At 36.5% G+C, this 19,380-nt stretch overlaps 1 protein-coding gene across 27 annotated transcripts in view; it reads left to right on the top strand.

The window, feature by feature from the left end:
- Nucleotides 1–19,380, top strand: part of SORBS2 (sorbin and SH3 domain containing 2) — a 164,298-nt gene that overhangs the window by 110,990 nt on the left and 33,928 nt on the right. For 13 of the 27 annotated variants that reach the window (XM_071743314.1, XM_071743342.1, XM_071743329.1 and 10 more), the window contains 6 exons: nt 4,903–4,969; nt 6,155–6,199; nt 7,367–7,553; nt 10,343–10,457; nt 17,045–17,128; nt 19,301–19,357. In XM_071743314.1, the coding sequence (XP_071599415.1) occupies nt 4,903–4,969; nt 6,155–6,199; nt 7,367–7,553; nt 10,343–10,457; nt 17,045–17,128; nt 19,301–19,357 (555 nt within the window). Of the gene's footprint in view, nt 1–562; nt 700–4,902; nt 4,970–6,154; nt 6,200–7,366; nt 7,554–10,342; nt 10,458–17,044; nt 17,129–19,300; nt 19,358–19,380 lie in introns of those variants that run through there. The other 14 variants (XM_071743324.1, XM_071743338.1, XM_071743331.1 and 11 more) reach the window with 6 other exon arrangements.

Genomic DNA, 19,380 nt, shown 5'->3' with positions numbered 1-19,380 from the left:
AATATAATATTGTCTGTTGACAGAAAAGGAGAATGCTGATGGGAGCATAATTGGGCGACCTCGTGTTTCTAGTTTTAATTAGAAGCAGCCAAAACTTTGTGTCTCTTTCTTGCTTCTCTTGTAGTTCCTACCTTTTGGAGATATGCAGTAATTGCATTGGGTTTGTTATTTTGAAAATAAAGTCTATACGTGCTATATATATGATTGATGGCAAACATGCTCACATACATATGTGCATGTATATATAAAAATCTCACACTTCTGCGTTTTTTAAGGCAATGGTCCTCATGTCACCAGGGTAGTGTAGAAATGAATAGGCTTGTTCTGATAAAAATCCAAGTGACTAGCTTTTCCCCAGAAGTGCAGCATATAACCACTGTGCCCTTGAGTGACATGTAAGTGAGGAGCGTGGAAGCCCTTCCACTGTGACAATCCCAATCTTGATCATCTGCCACTGGACACTGATGAGCGGTCCCAGGATGTCAGACTGAAGAGTTTTGTTTTCATGATGCTGAAGCATTCTTTCCACTCTGCTGTCAGGGCAGCCTCTTCTGGCTGCTCCAGAGAGCACAGTGACAGCTGCACTAGGTCTGTAAAGGGAGCACTTATTGGCCTTCCCGCCGGAGGAGAAGTGCTGTGCTAGCCCGAGAAAGAATAAGAAGAGTGGGAGCCAGGATGAAAGCAGCAGAGCCCTTGCAGGTGAAGTCTGTGTGAGGTGCAAGGATGAGGTGTAGCAGCTGTTGGATGTATTGCTCTCTGCCAATACTGACATGTGGGGCTGTGTGGTATTGCCGAGAACTGCTTCAATGGATCGGAAAATTAGGGGGAAAAATCAGGATTTGATGGAGAAAAGCAATGGGAAAAATTCAGAATAAGAGGTAAGATGGGGACAATTTTTATAAGAAGGGGGAGGGAAACTCTGGCATTTCTTGCTTTATTTTTGACATAAAAAAGTAATACGATCAGAATCCTTTAAAAATTATTAAAAGTTTCTTTGCAAGAATGCTCTAGCTTCCTACCCACTTTCTACTAAAATATGTCCCTATTCTTTAATAGGATGCACTTATTATTTTTGTTTCTAAGGTGCATATCATTTATATAAGATTATAGCAGAAATTTCCCTGAAGTTTGCTTTACAGAGTTGGCAATGTGCCAGCCTATATTTAACTTTCTGATTGTATGCTCTTAGTCTCTCAGATTTTATTCTAAAAACATAATGTAATTCGAAATAGGATATTATTCAGCTGGATTTGCTCTGTTTTTTGTTATGTTTCAATTTCAATGCATTACATAACCCATAAATTTAGTATTATAGAAATGTTTCTCATAATGAGATACAAGTTAAAAGATTATTTCAGCATGTGTGCTTGAGTGTCTCCTGTGCCACTTTGTATCCTTATTCTGTTTCCTTTGGGAATTAGCTCTAAGTGAGATTTTTTTTCAAGATCTTGATCTGAGATTGCATTTTAAATGTGCATGAGTATATTTAAGCCTCATGTACCCCAGTAGTGTAAGAACAAAGGTGATACAGTCGTCAGCAAAAGACCCAAGGATACTACTCCGTGACACCTCTCAGAAGTTCAGTACTATGCAGAAACATGCAAAAGTGCTATAATTGCATTTCTCATGAACAATATAAGGAAGGATACAGCACTCACTCTTTCTCCAGAGTCCACGAGCAATGCAAACAGGCATCTTCTCCCAGAAAGTTCAGCCTCATTCCATCTGGAGAGAAAAATAGTTTTCAAATTAGCTGACCGTGTCGCTGCATGCAAAGCTTAAAAATTTCTTGTTCTACCATCTTTATGAAAATAGCAAAAGCCTGTCAAAAATAGCAGTAAATGCAGATTCATAGGTGGCAGGTAACACACTGTGTTCTGAAACGTTCTCCTCCTCAAAGGTAAGCCTGTACATAAGAAGCTGGGAGTATCTATTCCAAATTTGGAGTACTTTTCATGAGAAGGGAGATTTTTCAAGCTATAGTTACTTGCTCAAAGTCTGTCTTTACTCTCAGAACATGGTTTGTGACATCTGTTATCCAAGCAAAGCAGGCTGATGTTCTCTTTGCTTTCAACTCCTGCAAACCCTCTCTGTCCAAAGCTGCTAAGAAGTGAAGGATTCCTATAAAGCTTTCCCTTCCCTTAGAAACCCCATCCCGTGTTAGCACATTCCCTCCATACCACTTGAGCTCCTGCCACAGCTGGGAAGTGCAAGTCTGAAGCCTGAAAATTCAGATAATTATTAAGACCTGCCACCATGCCAAACCCTGCCCCGAAGATTGAAATTCCAAGGCATTAAAAATGAAGTCTTTGCAAAGGAGAGGGTAAAATGCTGTTCACTCAGAAAAGCACTCAGTAAAATGGCACCACCAGAGTTTACCACCAACAGAGTCCAGGAAAGGCAAAAATAGGTTCACGGAAAGCAGTATGACTACACTGTTTTAGACTATCCAAAATTATTGCTTCATGACTATCAACATTAATCTTTAGACTGAAAAGTCCTCTGTTGACTAAGAATGAGAAACAAAAAATAAAGTCCCACCAGATTTCTCTTCCATACTTATTGAGGTAATATTTACAATAGGAAAAAAATTTCACACAAGGTCCACTGAAAGCCAGTACTGCCTCCTTTAATTGCATACTTTCTGATGGATTATTAGAATACTACAGTAATTATGGATTCTCCTAAGTACCAACTGCAGGTGTTTCTTATGTCCTCTTCACATTATGTGGCTGATCATTCCCTTATGATGATACCAGGTTCCAAAACGTAATTGCAGCAAGTGTAATATATGCAAAGCAGGATGGCATCTGAATGGTTTGGTGCATTGTAAATACTTCTAATTCCTTAAACAAAAGATGGTATGTGGGCTCAGTGAATATAAATTGAGAATATGTATTTAAAGATTAATTTATTCTATTCCTTAACTAATCCTATCTTGTTTATAATATAAAGCCAAATAAATGGCTGAAGTTTTAAGCCTCAGGGTGAGGGTTGAGGGGGATATGATGAGACAGAAAAGTTCAAAATTCCAGAAAGATCATGGGAGACCTTCTTCTCTGGTCACGTGGGAGGCTCTCCATATCTGATCTCTGTGTGGAAACCTTTTGCTGATCTGGAGCATCCAGCATTGGAGCATCTATGCCTATTTGTCCCTTGCAAATGGAAGAGCCAGAACAGTAATATATACACTCTTATTTCTAATCTATTCACCTATCACTGAGTTGAGCTCAGTGAGTCTTGGAAAACACTTCTTGGCCTAATACAATCAGAAAGGGAGTTGCAGCATCATGGCACCATTGCAGGTTTGTAGAGCTGTGGGAAATTGAGGTTATTCCCATTGGCATGAATTCTCTCAGACTTTCTGGAATTCATTGTTAACTTCTGAATTTACAGGATTTTGGAGCACCTACAGCATACTTGTTTCAAATCCAGCTAAACTGTTCCTACCAGAGTTCTTCTAGTATAGATGTTTACCACCTTTAGGGAAACAATGTTTGAATGATCCAAATCTGCTTCTGAATATCTTTGCTTGGGTAGAAGGCAGGAATATTGGTAGGTATGGGAAGGGACCTGATCTTAATACAAAACTGTATGCTCTTCATCTCTTGCAACCACATCTGGGTAAAAAGTATAACCTGCTGCTTAAATTTCTTTCTTGCCCAGCAGATCCCTGAGTTCTTCAATTGATTGTTAGTTCAGCTTTAAAACAGTTTAATTTTTTTCAATGTAATTTAGTAGCTATTTTATGAGAATTCACTGGATCCTGAAAACACCGAAGCATTTTCTGCTTAGTCCCTTATAGTAAGAGCTCAATATTGTTAACAAAACAGATTCATTATGCCCAGCAACTGCAACAAACATTCAGTGAGAAAGTGTGAATAACAAAAAATGGCATGAAGCAAGGTGAGCACACACCTATCCGGTGATTATTTCGTAGAGAAGTGTTTTGTCAGATTTCACTTTTCATGGTAAACAGGAATGGGCAGACTGATTGCAGCTTCAGTATCAGATAATACATATCAAAAGGCTTGGGTTTTTTTTAATTGCCCTATGCACCATGGGGTTTGCAAATCATTTTGCTCTTCTGAGTGCTGTGGAACAAGTACAATTTTAGGACCTAAGAATTACATGACTGAAAACACATTTGCCTTTGTGTTAACTCCTTTTTTGAAATATTACCATCCTTTCTTAAATCAAAATTTCAGCAAACATTGATATGAGGAGAGCTCGGGAACATTGTGATTGTTAAGTGTACATAGTAAGGCTAAGTATAATTCAGTGTTTTTTTATTTAAAGGTACCTTGTATTCACGCTTCTCCAAATAGAAAAATAAGTTAAAATTAAGTTTCCTGGAAAGGGAATTTGAAATTGATAAAAGGAAATGCTGTCTCTTTACAATCCACACATGAAGTATTAAATGTAGTGTTGTCTTAATACTTTTCTCAGTAGTATTCTGAAGTCTTTCTTATTTAGTGATTACATTTTGAAGGTAATCTAAGTTGAAAATTACAAGGAATTCAAAGCAAACTGTTATTATACACCTATAATCGCTAAGGTGCTTATACTTTCCTGTAAAGTATCTAGCATTCTTGACAACACCAGTGACAACATTATTGTCAAGTATTGGACAGTAAGAAAAACCTGTGTTCCTAACCATTGTACTTTCCAAGATCAGAGTCCAAAACTGACTGTCATGAATGTCTTCGAGAACTTGTTGCAGGTATTCCTAGGTGAAAAGTATAAATACACCATTTGAAATAGATGGTATCAAAATTATTTTATTAAATTAGGGGCAAAACATAACAGACTTTGTGTCTAGAATAACATTAAATGACTGATCAGATCGTTATACACAGGTATTTTAATTTGTTTGGTAATTGTTAATTGTGTTTTATTTAGACAGTGGACAGGCCAAAAGATTGGTACAAGACAATGTTCAAGCAAATCCATATGGTTCATAAGCCTGGTAAGTATGCTTTTGTCTTGGTTGGGTGGTTCTCAGTTTTAATAGAAAATGCACTTTTCTGCATTCTGATTGTTATGTGAAAATACAATTGTTCACCAAGTGGCAGATAGTGAACCAAATCAAATGAGTAAATTAGATGATAGACTTTACTTGGGAGAGAGAGATCTTCCTGTCCTGAAGGCTGAAAAATTTAATGGTAATAAAATAAACCCAAAACTAAATAGAATTTAAAATTATTACAATAGGTGTGCAACCAGTATGATTCTGGGGAGCTCAGTGAAGTGATCCTCATCTCCAGTTTGTCCAGGGATGAGAAACTGTAAATCTCCTACCATATCAATTTTCTCTTGGAGAGTTCATGTATTAGAGCAGCATGAACTAGTAATCTGGCTGTTCTACATTTTCTGTCCGAATTTTATTTTATTTCATAGAATGTGTTATTTGTTTTGCTGAAGTGGAGCTTTGGCAACATTACCAGCTTAAGAATTAGCATCCTTTATCATGATTATCACCAAGGATGTCAAGAAACTATAAATGGAAATTATGTTTATTACAGCTCCTGAAGGAAAGAGACTTCATTGGCCTAAAGCAGAGATTGTATTTAGTATGGGAATACATACACGTTATGGTCATGGGAGAGTAAAAAATGTAAGCAGGGAAATGTTGCCTTGCAGTATTTATTTTGAGCACTAGTCACATAGTAGATACTTGAGATTACTTTTTGTGATAGGAACAACTACTTAACAGTCTCTAGTAGAGGAGACCTGACAAAAAGAAAGAAATTGGGATTGTGGAAGGGAGAAGAACAGATAAAAAGCTTTAATTTGCAAATTAGTGCTAACCAGTAAGTACACAGGATGGGTGACGTCTGGCCACCTATAAAGTCTGACACCATGGGGTCTTTGAGTGATACAGCAGTGTTTGAGGCTATGGAAACTTTAGCCTAGAACACTGTCTGCTACAGTGACAGGACAGGGAGATACCATTTTACCAATAAGAATGTGAAAACAGCCTGTGGTAAGTATAATGGGAAAAGAGAGTCTTCAGAAAACACAGGTGAGATGAGGAAAAGAAATACAGCAGTTGATTGCCCACCAATCGTTTGTATTTGCAAAAGCAAAGCTGCATTGCTGTGATAAACTGACACCTGCTGCAATACTGTAACATAGATATTTCTTTTTGTAGATGACGACCCAGACATGTATAACACTGCATATGCATACAGTACGGGTAGGAATTATTCCCTCACTTCAACATTATTCTTTTTGTTCATGTCAGCAAGTAAAAGACATGTTTAACTATTCACGCTTGCTTTTGTAACACTAACATAAGAGCTTTTTACTGTCTTGTTTGATCTCAGTTGGTGTTTTTTCATGCCTTTTTTCCCAAATGAAACAAAGTTTAATTTTGGTTTCATTCTTACCACCATAATGAATCGCAGCTGTGGGCCTTTTACTGCAGATGGGATCCATTCTAATACTGTAGTTTCTGATTACATTGCATTTATTTTCACTAGTGATTGTAAGTAACGTGGCCTTTCCTTATCAAAATTAAAAGGGAACTTCTGCGTGAAAGTACAAACACTAATTACATAGATGGGAAGACAGAAATGTTGTACTGACAACAGCTTTTTTGTACATGCAGTAAGAGTGCCAAGTAAACATGACTGTTTTATGATCCGGTTCATTTTTGCTATAGGCACTGGTGTTTAAATTATTTATCTGCAGACATATTAATCTCACAGATACATAACAGTTGTGTCTTTCTGAAGATCACAATCATGTGGTAAAATTATTTAAAAGAGAAAAAATGAAAATGTGTATGACTGTATGCACAAAAAATACCCCATAGTGCCTTGTGCAAAAATACCTTCCAAAATTCTTCCATTTCAGTGTCTTTGCAGTCTCTCATACTTCTTTTTTGTGTACTGTTGAGAGCATTTGTTCTGGATCAGTTGTTTGAGATCTGTTAGGACTCCTGTGATCTTCCTCAAGATATGCTGATGCCTTGTTGTCCTAGACTAACAATAGTTAAGACAATTTTAAAAATTGTGCATTTCCTGGCCCTTCTCTTCCTTCTGAATATGGAACAACTAATGGAGAGGCTTTGATTAATACACAGGACCATTAACTTCTCACTCTTCCAGATTAGTCATTCATTGATTAATTTTAACTATACTGTACTTTATCTCTGTGTTCATAGTTTTATACAGAACAATTTAAAAAGTATTCTAATGAACTGCATAGTATACAGAAATGTACTTTTAAAAATGCATTTATATATTTTTGTAACCTTGCAGCTTTATTGAGTGCCTGTGGTTTCTTGCAGCATTCCGTGTTGTGTTTTATCAAAACTCGTTCTCACACTGTAACTGTTTCTGGGCTTGTTTTGTATTAGGTAGCTACAGCCCATCCTTCTCTGCTCAGGCACACCCAGCTGCAAAGACACAGACATACAGACCATTGTCCAAAAGTGCTTCTGACAGCAGCTCCGATGCCTTTAAGGTCTCATCCCCTTTACCACCTCCACATGTGCCACCTCCAGTACCACCACATCGTCTGAGGCAAAGGTCTACACCAGAAAAGTAAGTTAGGATGTTTTCCAAAAGTGTTCTTGGTATGTCCAGTAATCTGATCACAGGATATCATAAAGGATAAAATAACAGCTGTAGAATAATATTACTTCAAGGGTCATATTCAAGATACAGTCAGGTGATGAGGGGTAATCTATATCAGTAGTGTGGTCATCATGCATAGTCCTGTTTGTTTTTTTTAATATGCTAAAGAAGTGCTTATTCCTACAAGTGATACCACCATGAGCATTTAAGATTTGCATTTTAATTGTCAGGATTGTCCTGCTTGTTGTGTTTCAGAACAATCTGTGTTTTAGCAGCTGTCTTAAATAGTTTCTGGGTGAGAAAAAACATTTATGGTTTTCAGTAGCAAAGAGAAAGGATCTAAATGATGTTGTAAATTGAAGGAAGAGTAGAACTGTAAGATTGTAGCAGTCAGCTCACATTTCCCCAGAGTTTAAAAATGCTTTATATCCTTAATTTTAAATCTCTCTTTCCATTTTTTTAGAACAATAAGGTGTTCACAGATTAAAGAGTCATTTCAGTTTTCTTCAGGCTTTCCAGCTTCAAATTTGCTGGAAAAAAAACTGTGGTCAGAGGTCAATCTGGAAAATTATAGTACTTAATAACTCAGGAAATAAAATGCTCTCCTTTTGATAAAAAAAATTCCAAGTGCCCCGGGCACAAACCGTATAGACTCTTCAGCATATCTGTAGTTACTAGCTCAAGAAAAAGCTTTTTCTTTAGTGTCTACACTTGTGAATACTATATGTTAATATACTATTAGGTTATTAATCATTTGTATCTATATGTGTTTCTATGCTTATCTTTTATATATGAAAATCTTCAGAGGCTCATTTTTTGTTCCATTCCTGGCCACAAGCCCACCTCTTGGTTACACTCAGGAAAAAAAAAAAAAAAACAACCCAAAACTTGCCTGATTTTTCGGCTGGGGCATTGTAAACATTTTTGTATTTTAAAATTGGATTATATTAAGCACTTTAAATAATTTTCATCTTGCAGAAATTATGACGAAACAAAGGCTCCTGACAACAGCTTTTTGAAAAATTTGTAGGTAGTGGCAATTCAAAAGGTAATCCAGCAGAGGAAAACAAGATTTCTGGATGGTTACTGATTCTGGCTACTCCTGCTTCTGAGGGTGGGTTGTCAAGGGTTAGAGTTGGGCATCCTTCCAAAGTCCATGAGGTTTGAATTTTGTTAGTGAGTCATGGGGAAGTGTAGATTTTGTTAGCAAGGCATGAAAATGTGGATCTGCTTAACTTTGATCTCTGAAGTTATATGAATCATCATCCTGTGCTATAGGCCAAATTGCCTTGGTCACAGAAACTGAGGCCTGGTACAGTTCCATTTCTCAAGCCTGAAGATAACTGCTTCAAAGCTGAGTTTGGATGTTTAGGCTCTCCTTTTAATCTCCTGCATGACAGGACAAACAGTGGAAATCTGTGTTTTCCAGGCCAGTTTAGGGTGTGCCAAACATGTTAGTTATGCTTTGCCTGATGCTGACAGCTATAACTTGTCAATCTTTTTCTGCCATTGGGAGATTCTTTTTTTTAATTGCCCATAAAGCCTAAGTATTTAAAATCTCACATAAGAAGCTTAGGTCCACATGTATCACAGTTTTAAAGCTAGGAGGCAAGATACAGTTTGCATTAACATAGTCCACAAGGGATTACAGGGTAAATGTTGTAAATTAAGTGAACTGAGCGAGTGTGAATCTCATGCTTTTTTCCCCAGTGACTTGAAGAATAAAGCCACTTGATCAGAATACTTCCATTTTCCTCTTCATTCTCAAAAAATGCCACCTTTTCTGCTCTGAAATGATTTTTTTCCTCAGTGAAAATTAACAATAAAACCATGTAGAACTATTTCACTTGAAATGTAGGGCATTCTATAAATAGAGGTGTCAGAGTCCCAGTGCTCACAAACACTGTAAACAAAAGATACTCCATAGATTTTTTTTTTCTTTTTTTTTTAAGGCCTGTGACATGTGCCTTATTATGTCAAGTCACATCAAACCAAGTCACATCAGAAAGGCTGAGATAACTGATAGAATTTAATCAGTATATGCCCTTTCTTATTTTAAATACCAGCACTAGCTAATAGAATTTTCCCTGTCTTTCCCCCCATTCTTTGAGTTACTAGCAGATCATTTTACACAGAGATAAATTTAAAAATGTGTGAGCTACAGTTTTCCAAATGCAGTGTGACTACTGACTAAAGTAACTGCCATGAAAAGGTAACTCTCACCAGGATAGTAACTGGCTAGCTACCCCCAAAAATATGTAGATAGCTATTAATCTAATCGGGTAAATTACTGGGGAAAAAAAGTATTATGGGTTACTTTTTATTTTTTGCATAGCACTATTAAACTGAAAGCAAATTTATAATTATAGAGAAGGTGGGTAAGTTCCTGTCCCAAAGTCAGCTGCCGAATTGTTCTTGTTCTGTCAGGAGCAGTTCTATTACAGATCAGGATGAAGAGCATCTATTAGATTTTCACACTGTCTTTCAAAATAATTCCTTGGGCTTTTTCTCAGAAAAATGTGTAGCTTTTCTAATATGAGCCTACTATCATATTGTGTGATTACAGAAAAACTACACCCCTTGCTTATATTAGTATAGTGCATAAATCAGGTACAGAAAATCTGCAGTATTTGGCAAGGCATGTCATGATATTTTGACACAGTATGTCAGGAAAGGCTTTTAACAGTTGTGATAAAAATGTGAGTGGTCATATAGGCAAGACATCCCTAACTCAATTGCTCATCTTTGTTATTTAGAAATGACTGGGATCCCCCCGACAGGAAGGTAGATACTCGCAAGTTCCGTTCTGAACCAAGAAGCATTTTTGAATATGAGCCAGGAAAGTCATCAATCCTTGAACATGAAAGACCGGTAAGACACAGAAGTGAAATGGGTCATACACTGAAAAGGTTTGGTGAGAGGTCATCTTGTTATTATTTGCTACTGATGATAACTACTTGGATAAATATTGCATGTTCTTCTTCAAACACTATTTTGTAGCTGTTGTCTTTGCTCATTCCTAATGACTTAACTGCTAAACTTAGATCTTCTGGAAATCAAACCACCACTCTGCAAACCTAGTGGATGTTGAGTGGAAATGTGAATTAATGGAAACTTCTGTCTAACTGGCATGCATCTCCAGCACTCATTTTCAGTATTATTAATGGCACATATGATATCTGATTAATCAGTGCATAAACTGTTTGCATTTTCAGGATGTGCCTAATTGAATGCTGAAAGAGATTTTGGTCAAATATTTGTCAAGGTTGCCCAGAGAGGGTGTGGTAAGTCCTTTTCTGGAGGTGTTCAAAATCCATCTGGACACAGCCCTGAGCAACCTGATCTGTAGACCTTCTTTGAGCAGGAGGTTGGACTAGATGACCTCTGGGGGTGCTTTCCAGCCTCAATTACTCTGTGATTACTGAGTATACATTAATGTGTAATTAGATGTCTTTATTCCTGCTTTCTGAAAAATGATTGCAAATGTAGAGCACGTCTGATAAAGCTACGTGTAAGGCATGCAAAATAACCATTAACCCAAGCTTTCATTTGCAGAGAGGCGCATTCATTCAGCCTTTCTAATTTACCTTTGTGCATTCTCCATACTTTTTGATTTTAGGATAACACTTAAGTATCAGTAGCAATATTTTCTTGGACTTTTACTTGGAGATTGAAATGGTTGAGGGAGTCCAGTTTTAAAGAAGGGGTTCACATAATCAATACTGGATTATCATTTGCTTCTGTATTGCACTCTTGTTTAATTAATTCATTTTACCAATTTAAAATAAATTAAGCTAATAATTGAATTCCAGAATATGTAGTCTATCAGTAGTATGATACCTGTATTAAGTACTTTCCTTTGCGTTTTAGTTCGGTTTATAGGTTTATAGTTTTCATTAGCTAGAAGATACAAAGCTTAGTTTTTGTGTGAAATTAAATTATTGAAAAATTGATTCATTTTTTTAAAGAAGAAATCGACATTGCTAGACAAACTGCTAGTAAATCAATGTAACTAAATGGAATTTAGTATTTATTGTGCATCTAAATGTAGCAAATAATTTTATTTAAAAGGTGATGGCATTTGTTCTCAGCACTTTTTTTATTTTTTGCCTGTATTGTACAAACTGAGGTAATTTACCAGCCTTTTCAGTGACAAAGAATTACATCAGATTCAAGTTAAAAATAAGAAAATCACAGTAATGTTGCAAAACTGACCTCATTTTCTAATAAATTATATTTTCTACTAAAGTTATGTGAAAAAAAATCATATAGGTATTGTGGTGCTGGTGAATATGATCATGGATACAATTTTGCAATTTTAGCAAATGCCTTAGTCATGTTCTTCTTATTGAGCAGCAGCAGTCAAGGGCAAGGTCCCACTTTTATCGTCTGAAGCTTAGACCAGAAGTTTGACTTATATGGTGTGAATACAAGAAAACATCTCTTTGTAGAATAAATTTTAAAAGCTTAGAAATTTATTTATAACTCATAGCACCTATCCTATAAAGACAGGATGAGAGAGTTGGAGTTGTTCAGCCTGAAGAAGTGAAGGCTCCAGGAAGATCTTAGGGATACCTTCCAGTCCCTGCAGGGGGCCTGCAGAAAATCCAGGGAAGGATTTCTTACAAGGATGTGTAGAGACATGGGGTAATGGCTTTAAACTGGCAGAGGGTAGATTTAGGTTAGACATTAGAATGAAATCCTTTACTGTGAGGGTGATTAGACACTGGAACAGGTTGCCCAAAGAAGTTGTGGCTCCCCCCTCTCTGGAAGTGTTTAAGGCCAGGTTGAATGGGGCTTTGAGCAACCTGGTCTGGTGGAAGGTGTCCCTGCCCATGGCCAGGACTTGGAACTAGATGATCTTGCAACCCAAACCACCCTATGATTCTATGTATTAATGTAGAGTATAAGAGGTGAAAGTTCTGCTGATGCTTGTGTAACATTATTAACTGACACAAAAATAGTTGGAGTAACGTATCACAATTTTATCAGTTTGGAACTTCTGCTATTGGTAAAGATGATGTTTGGCTTTATTTAGCCATACTACAAAAAAAAAAAAAAAATGGTGATAAAAAAATGTTTACAACTACCTTGTTACTGAACAAGACAGATGAGTTTTTAAAGATCAGCGTTCCCATAACTGATGTAAATACTGTATTGGAATCAGTTAGAATAAATGTAGAAATTAGAAGACTATAACAAAATGAGATTCAATGTAAAACTAACATTTAGGGGGAAATATTCATCAGATCTTCATTCAGTAGATCAAAAGAATTTAAGAAATAATAAATGTGAAAAACTGACCTAGTAATAAGCATAAATGGAGAAATTTGTTAGGGATAGATTATTATCTTTGTTATGGATATGAAAAGTGTCATTTAAGCCACAGTATCACATAGCAGCCTTCTGTCATGAAACAAGAAATGAATGGTTTTTCTTCTGTAATTTTTACTTGTAAGGGTATAAAATGTCAGCAAAAGAAGGGGCTGCTGGTTGATGCTTTGAGATTGCAACTAAAAGTAAGTGATATTAAGCCATTGAACAGTCTTCCAAACAATGATGTGGCAGCTGCTTTTTTTCTCATTTCAGCGAGCCCAGAAAATGTCACCATTTTGTAAGGTGGTATTTAAATTGTTTGGAGGAATGTTTCCATCTCCAATGTCTGCAGTTTAGTAAAACACTTTTTTCCTCTAATATAAGCTAAACAATGGATTTGTATCCTAAAATGGGTATTTACTTCCAGTAAATAATTAGATTGCAGTGTAATAATTTAATCCTACTCATATAGATATGAAGTGAAATTTTTATTCCTCACTATCCTCAACCATGTATGTGGAGTACTTCCCTCATACATGTACACTCCTCCATTTCTTCAGTAAAGCAAGTAAGCAACAATCTTGATATTAGTGTAAAGAAAGACTTTGCATTGTTTGGATAAATATTAGATGCTTTTATTTTTATTAGATGTCTAAGCATGAAAGCACACATGTGCTGGTCAGGTACAAATGTCAGGTGAAATTTTAGTTCTATATTTTTTATACTGTTCAGAATGCAAATTTTCTACTGAGCTTATATGCAAAAGGACTTCATGATCAGATAATGAAAAAAAAATTCCTGTTTTTTTCAGATAACAGAAATACACTGGGCTTGCACCGTGCTGTACATACTTTGTTTGTGATGTTTCTGGTTTTACTACTCTAGGTTTTCTTTAGAATATGGAACTTTGATCACCTTTGACATCTTAAGCTTCTTATCAGAATATTCTAGTCAGTGTTAGCCAAGTTATCTGAGAAACAGTTAACTGGAAAAATTTTCTCAGTGTGTTTTAAAATGAAATCAAGAATTCCACATATAGGTAAGTTTTGATAGGACATTTAAAAATATCTTCTCATAAAGGTATAGAGAGACTCAGTCAGTCTAGAAGTGGACTTGCTTCTCAAACGGCTATTTAAAAATACAAAAAAAAAAAAAAAAAAAAAAAAAAAGAAAGAAAAAAGAAAAAAAAAGGAAAAGGAAAAAAACCTAATGAAATGCTGAAGCCAAATACTTGACAAACATCTCAGTCCAGTTTTCCAGAGAGGCTTCAGTATGGTGTCTGAACTTGCAAGTGGGAAATATTAATTACCTGTGAATGGCTTCACTTGGTTTGACTGACAAGTTATAAAAAAAGACTTTACATTCTTACTGCTTTTACCCTGTGTTCAAGAAGTTTGGGAGATCCATCGTGAGACCAAGATAAGTTTTTTGAGTCGAAGTTATTTTTTTCAGTCTCTTAGTAGGGGAGATAATAGAAAAAGTTCCATCAGCAAAATTGAATCTGAAAGCCAAGGAAAATCAATTGCCTGTGTATTGATCTTGGTAGCAGAGGGAACAGAGTCCCCCCTAGAACTGCCAGGCAGCAGTGAACTTGGAAACTTCACAGCTCAGCTTGTTTTTGTTTGCTGCCCTCTGCAGTTCAAGCTGTAAATAAAAGTAGAGCTTGAGTTTATAAGCTTGAGCTTATTTTATTTTTACACTGCTACACGAGAAGAATTCAGAAGCTTAGAAACTACACAAAATACACTATTTCTAGCTTTGTCTTCACAATTCGGGGTTTTGAAGCTTTTAACTAATTGCAAGAGTATCTGAAGATAAAAGAGGAGCCAGCTCCCATTCTCATTTTTATCTCCTTGGCTAGCTAGCTGAAAGCCCAGCTGGTCTGACATGGTTTGGCTCCCTACAAGAAGGGACATTGCTCCATCAGTGTGCAGGTGTGAGGCTGCTGCTCTCCAGGGGACCTTGAGGCTCAGAAGGCTGATGCTGGCTACCCAAGCAGGTCACATCAGTAGTGTCAACAGCTCCACAGTTCCCATACTACATGCATTGAACTGAACTTATTTATTTATTTTATGTATATGCACCCAGTTTTTTACATTACTATCTCTGCCCTTGAAAATTAATTAATTGGTATAATATAAGGATGAAAACACCCTATAAATATTTCAACATACTGTAACTTAGTTCAGAGAAATAATGAAAAAGCAATTGTTTAGTATTGTCCTATCAGACTATGAAGATCTAAATTGTGGATTATTTTTTAAGGAAAGCAAAAAAACTGAGTAGTCTAAGTGTTCTCTCTGAGAACCAAGTTGGTATATAGTGGAATTATTTTCTGTGTTGTGAATCTGTCACCTTTTGCCCTCATGCCTTCAACTCTCTATGGGAGAGAATCGTGTGTTTTTTCTTAAATCGGTAATGGTCCTGATTAAAGTCAAAAACCTTTACTGGTGAGTTGATTGAACTAACTTCTGGGGTGGTTTCTACTAAAGACTTGAGTATGTACAGTTGAGTTGAAACAGTTCTCATCAGTTGTACTCAATTCTGTCTGTGAATGATTGACATCTAAGAGCAAATTTCCAGAGCAGCTTCACTCCTAATACTGCTGTGGACCACAGGCAAGTTTTTCATCACAGGTGTTCGCTTCCCACTATGCTCACAAGAATAATACTTCCTTTACTTGAAAGGTGCACTATGAAGATAAATCTATAAAACAACAGCTGGTGTCCTAATATTGCAGGAACAGCTCATATTTATATGAGAACCAAGGTTGTTCAGAGAGATGTTTACCTATGAACAGAGTAAAGTTTGCAGTCTGTTTCAGTAACATCAAAGGCAGGAAGAAAAATGCTGTAAGAAGTTTAATTACCTGGAATGGTCAAGAGCACCATGTTATCTCTTGCAGTAAACAGAAATAGCTCTACGTGATTGATCTCATGTATTGGTGACAGCTTGACTCAGGAGGAAAGTGTAACATACTTCACTAGTATCATTCTTTATGCAGGACCTTCTCTTCTTCTTTGAGTATTGCTTTCTAGGTCACACCATAATTAGTGTCCAAGTTCTGACAGTTACATTGTGGAGGACCAAATTTTAAATTCAGAAATATCTTTAACAAGAGGCTTTTTCTGTTTCAGAGATCTTTAAGCCAACAGTTCACTGTAAATCTGTGCTGCATGACAGCTTACATCAGATCCTACAAAGGAACTGAACTGATGCTATTTAGAAAATAATTAATGCAGCCAAGTTTACAGTTGATTAGGTATCCCATTGGGAGCTCTACTGTTTTTCGCTGACATGTTTTCATGCTACTTGAATAAATCTGTCAATTATTCTTCTGTTCATTGAAAAATTTTCTCAATGCTGTCTTCAATTGCTACTTTATCCCTTTGCTTTGAGACTTTTCAGATGAAAACAATGTATTTCACTGTGGAAAAAAAAATCTTAATCAAAAAAGTTCTGCAAGATAAAGCATTACAAAATATTGCTAAATCTAATGTTGTGGAATGCATAGGGGTTTTTTCCCTATTTTTTGACCAGGGGATTTAAAATATACCAGTTCTATTTCATATGGTGGAGTGGCTTTTTAATATAGTTGTGCTTGCATGATGCATATTGATAATTTCTGCTCAGCACTTGCTTCAAGACAGCAAGATCCAGAATTAACACACTTTGTGAGAAGAGAAGAAATGACCAAGAGCCATACTGATAAAATTATGTCTTTATTGCTGATCGGACAGGCAATTGCTTGCCTGTGCTGAAGATTACAATCATTTAATTTATCTTCTTGACAAGGAATCTTTAGTAACATTAAAGGTACTAAGTAATGCCGTGATGTTTAAAGAACTGTTCAAAGAGTCCTCTTAGCTTTAAAAGAGCAATTTAAAAATGTTTAACATCTTCCAGTCATTGGAAAAACAGAAATAAAAAGAGAGAATTAAAGCTACCAGTCAATGACAGCTCTTGAACAAGAATATTCTCTGTCTTAAATACCATCTCTTAATACCATTCTTAGGTTTTTTTCCATTCCTTTCCCCATGTTTGTTTTGTGTTTGTGTGTTTGTTGTTGAAGTGACATGGCATTTCTAGCTGTTTGCTCAGTGTATGCCTTTTCCTTCCCTTTTCCTTCACAACCGCTCCAGACTGATCGCATAAACCCAGATGACATAGATTTAGAAAACGAGCCCTGGTATAAATTCTTTTCAGAACTGGAGTTTGGACGTCCGGTAAGTGAGGACAGAATTTTAATATTTCATAATTAGGAAAATATTTTTATAACGAGGAATTTACAAATTACCAAATTCACCAAACATATGCCAGTAAATTAATACAATTTTTTTGACCAAGGCCAATAAAGTCATCTCATTCATATAACTATTATTTTGCAAGTGGACCCTTGCCAGGCAAGTGGACATCTTGCCAGAGTAGTGGCTTTAATAACTTCAATACAGGCTACACATTCCCTGCCTGTGCAGGTGGGTTGGAATGAGATGATCTTGATGATCCTTTCCAACTGAAACCACTCTATGATGATTCTATATATGAGACAAATAGTAGTGTTTAAGAACACGACAAGTTCAAGTTAAACAGGGGTGTTTACCAGTCTCCCCAAATCTTTTGCATGTGGCTGGTTTGCTTCTGAACAATCTTTGAAAATAGGAAAACATCTAAATTTGCATTAGAGATGCTAAGTTACAAAGCATGTATCTTGAAGGAATGTTTCTAAATTTAAATGCACACAGCCATATCTAAATTGCTTATGGTAGTAAATACTGAGATTTAGTGGTTTTTCCCTCTCTTTTATGCATACACGCAGGATACATATTTTGTACCTGAACATGGAGATAGGAGTTTGCTCTCCTTTCAAGCTGGACAACTGCTTGAACAGACTTTAGTTCTGCTCTATTTTTCACAAATAGCCAGGTCCAAAAAAATTGACTCAGAAAAGAGATGCTACCTTAGTCCTACTACTAGCATTTACATTTAAAATTAGCAACCTGAAATGCTCCATTTTATTGAAAAATTTCAACTTCAGATATATCACCGGTTTTCAGCTGTGATTGCCCAGGTACTTAAAATTCTTCTGCAAATAGGACAGGCCTAAGTGAATGTAAGCCCCAAAGGCTACAAGGATAAACAGTAACATTGTCCTTGAAGCCAAACTAGGAACTAGGTGTCTCTTCTCCCCTGCAGGGTGCCTTAATTACCAATTTGGAGATGCACCTGCTTCTGCTTTTTCACACCCCTCTTTGTGTCCATGGAGCTAAAATTCTTTCCTGTACACTCTAACATCTTTAGGAAAAAGGATAATAAATGTCGTCATCCCTGAAGAATGTCTAACACAATGGTTAAAGTACACTCCAGACAGGTGGAATATGTGAGTTCAAATCCCCTCAGAAAAAGGAGGGGAGTAAACACAAGCATTCCCTCATCTCATTAAGTATTCTTATAGCTCCCCAGGATCCTGGGCAGCTTGAGGGAAACAAAACAGAAGCACCTGGCCACAGGAAGGATCCCAGGTAGACATAGCATTTGAGCTTGAGAGTGTCAGGATTTAAAACACCCCCATTCTTTCCCTGCTTGCTTGCAATTCTCTGGAACCCCACTCAGCTTGCTGATGACTGTGGGGCTACATGAGGAGCCTCAGCACTTGACACAGGGCCCTGGCAGGCACTCTAAGAACCAGGTGCCTTAGTGCCTTTTTGCAGCTAGCCATAAGCCCAAATCAGAACTACAGCTACTTCAGTGAGGACAGAAGAGAAAGCAAACTACATACATTCTTTTAAACTTCAATTTTTTTATCAGAAAATTTAAAACAATAAGGCATTGAATGCTACCTGAACATGAATTTTTTAAAGAGTTACATGTATCTGGGTTTAATTTGTTGTCCAGTGGCTTCTAATATATCACATTTTCACTGTGTACCTTTTATCTCCTTTTATGTAGCCATTTGAGCTGTTTTGTCATTCCTCCCTCTAGGTGGGCAGAAACAGTTCAGATACATCGCTCTGATGAATAATAAATAAAAAATATTTTACTGATGATAAAAACCTGAGAATAGTATCTCCTGTAATCTAAAACATATTAATATTTCCCCAGCAGAACATAAGTAATGATTTTTACTCTTGTGCCACAAGTATTAAAAACTGCCAGTGCTGATACAATCATTCCAGTTGTAGACTTTGCCACTTAAGATTACTAACATTTTATTAAGATGCCTATAATTTTAAAAAGACTGTAACCCATTCTTCCTTCCACTCTATCCATATGTGTCACTCTTTATATCTGACATTGTCAACACTTAGTTTCTAACTGTGTCACCTTCTCCACATTTTTCATTGCTTGCTGCCATTGATTCTGCTCCATTTCATCTCCACACTTCTGCTTTTATGATGCAGCCACCTAAAAAGCTTTTGGACTATGTTCAAGACAGTTCTTCTGGTGTTTCCAATGAGGTAAATGAATGATTCTTCTTCAG

The sequence above is a fragment of the Heliangelus exortis genome, chromosome 4 (genome assembly GCF_036169615.1).
Source record: "Heliangelus exortis chromosome 4, bHelExo1.hap1, whole genome shotgun sequence".
Lineage (NCBI taxonomy): Eukaryota > Metazoa > Chordata > Aves > Apodiformes > Trochilidae > Heliangelus > Heliangelus exortis.
The sequence above is the reverse complement of the archived record's forward strand: the minus strand, read 5'-3'. Positions and strand labels throughout refer to the sequence as shown.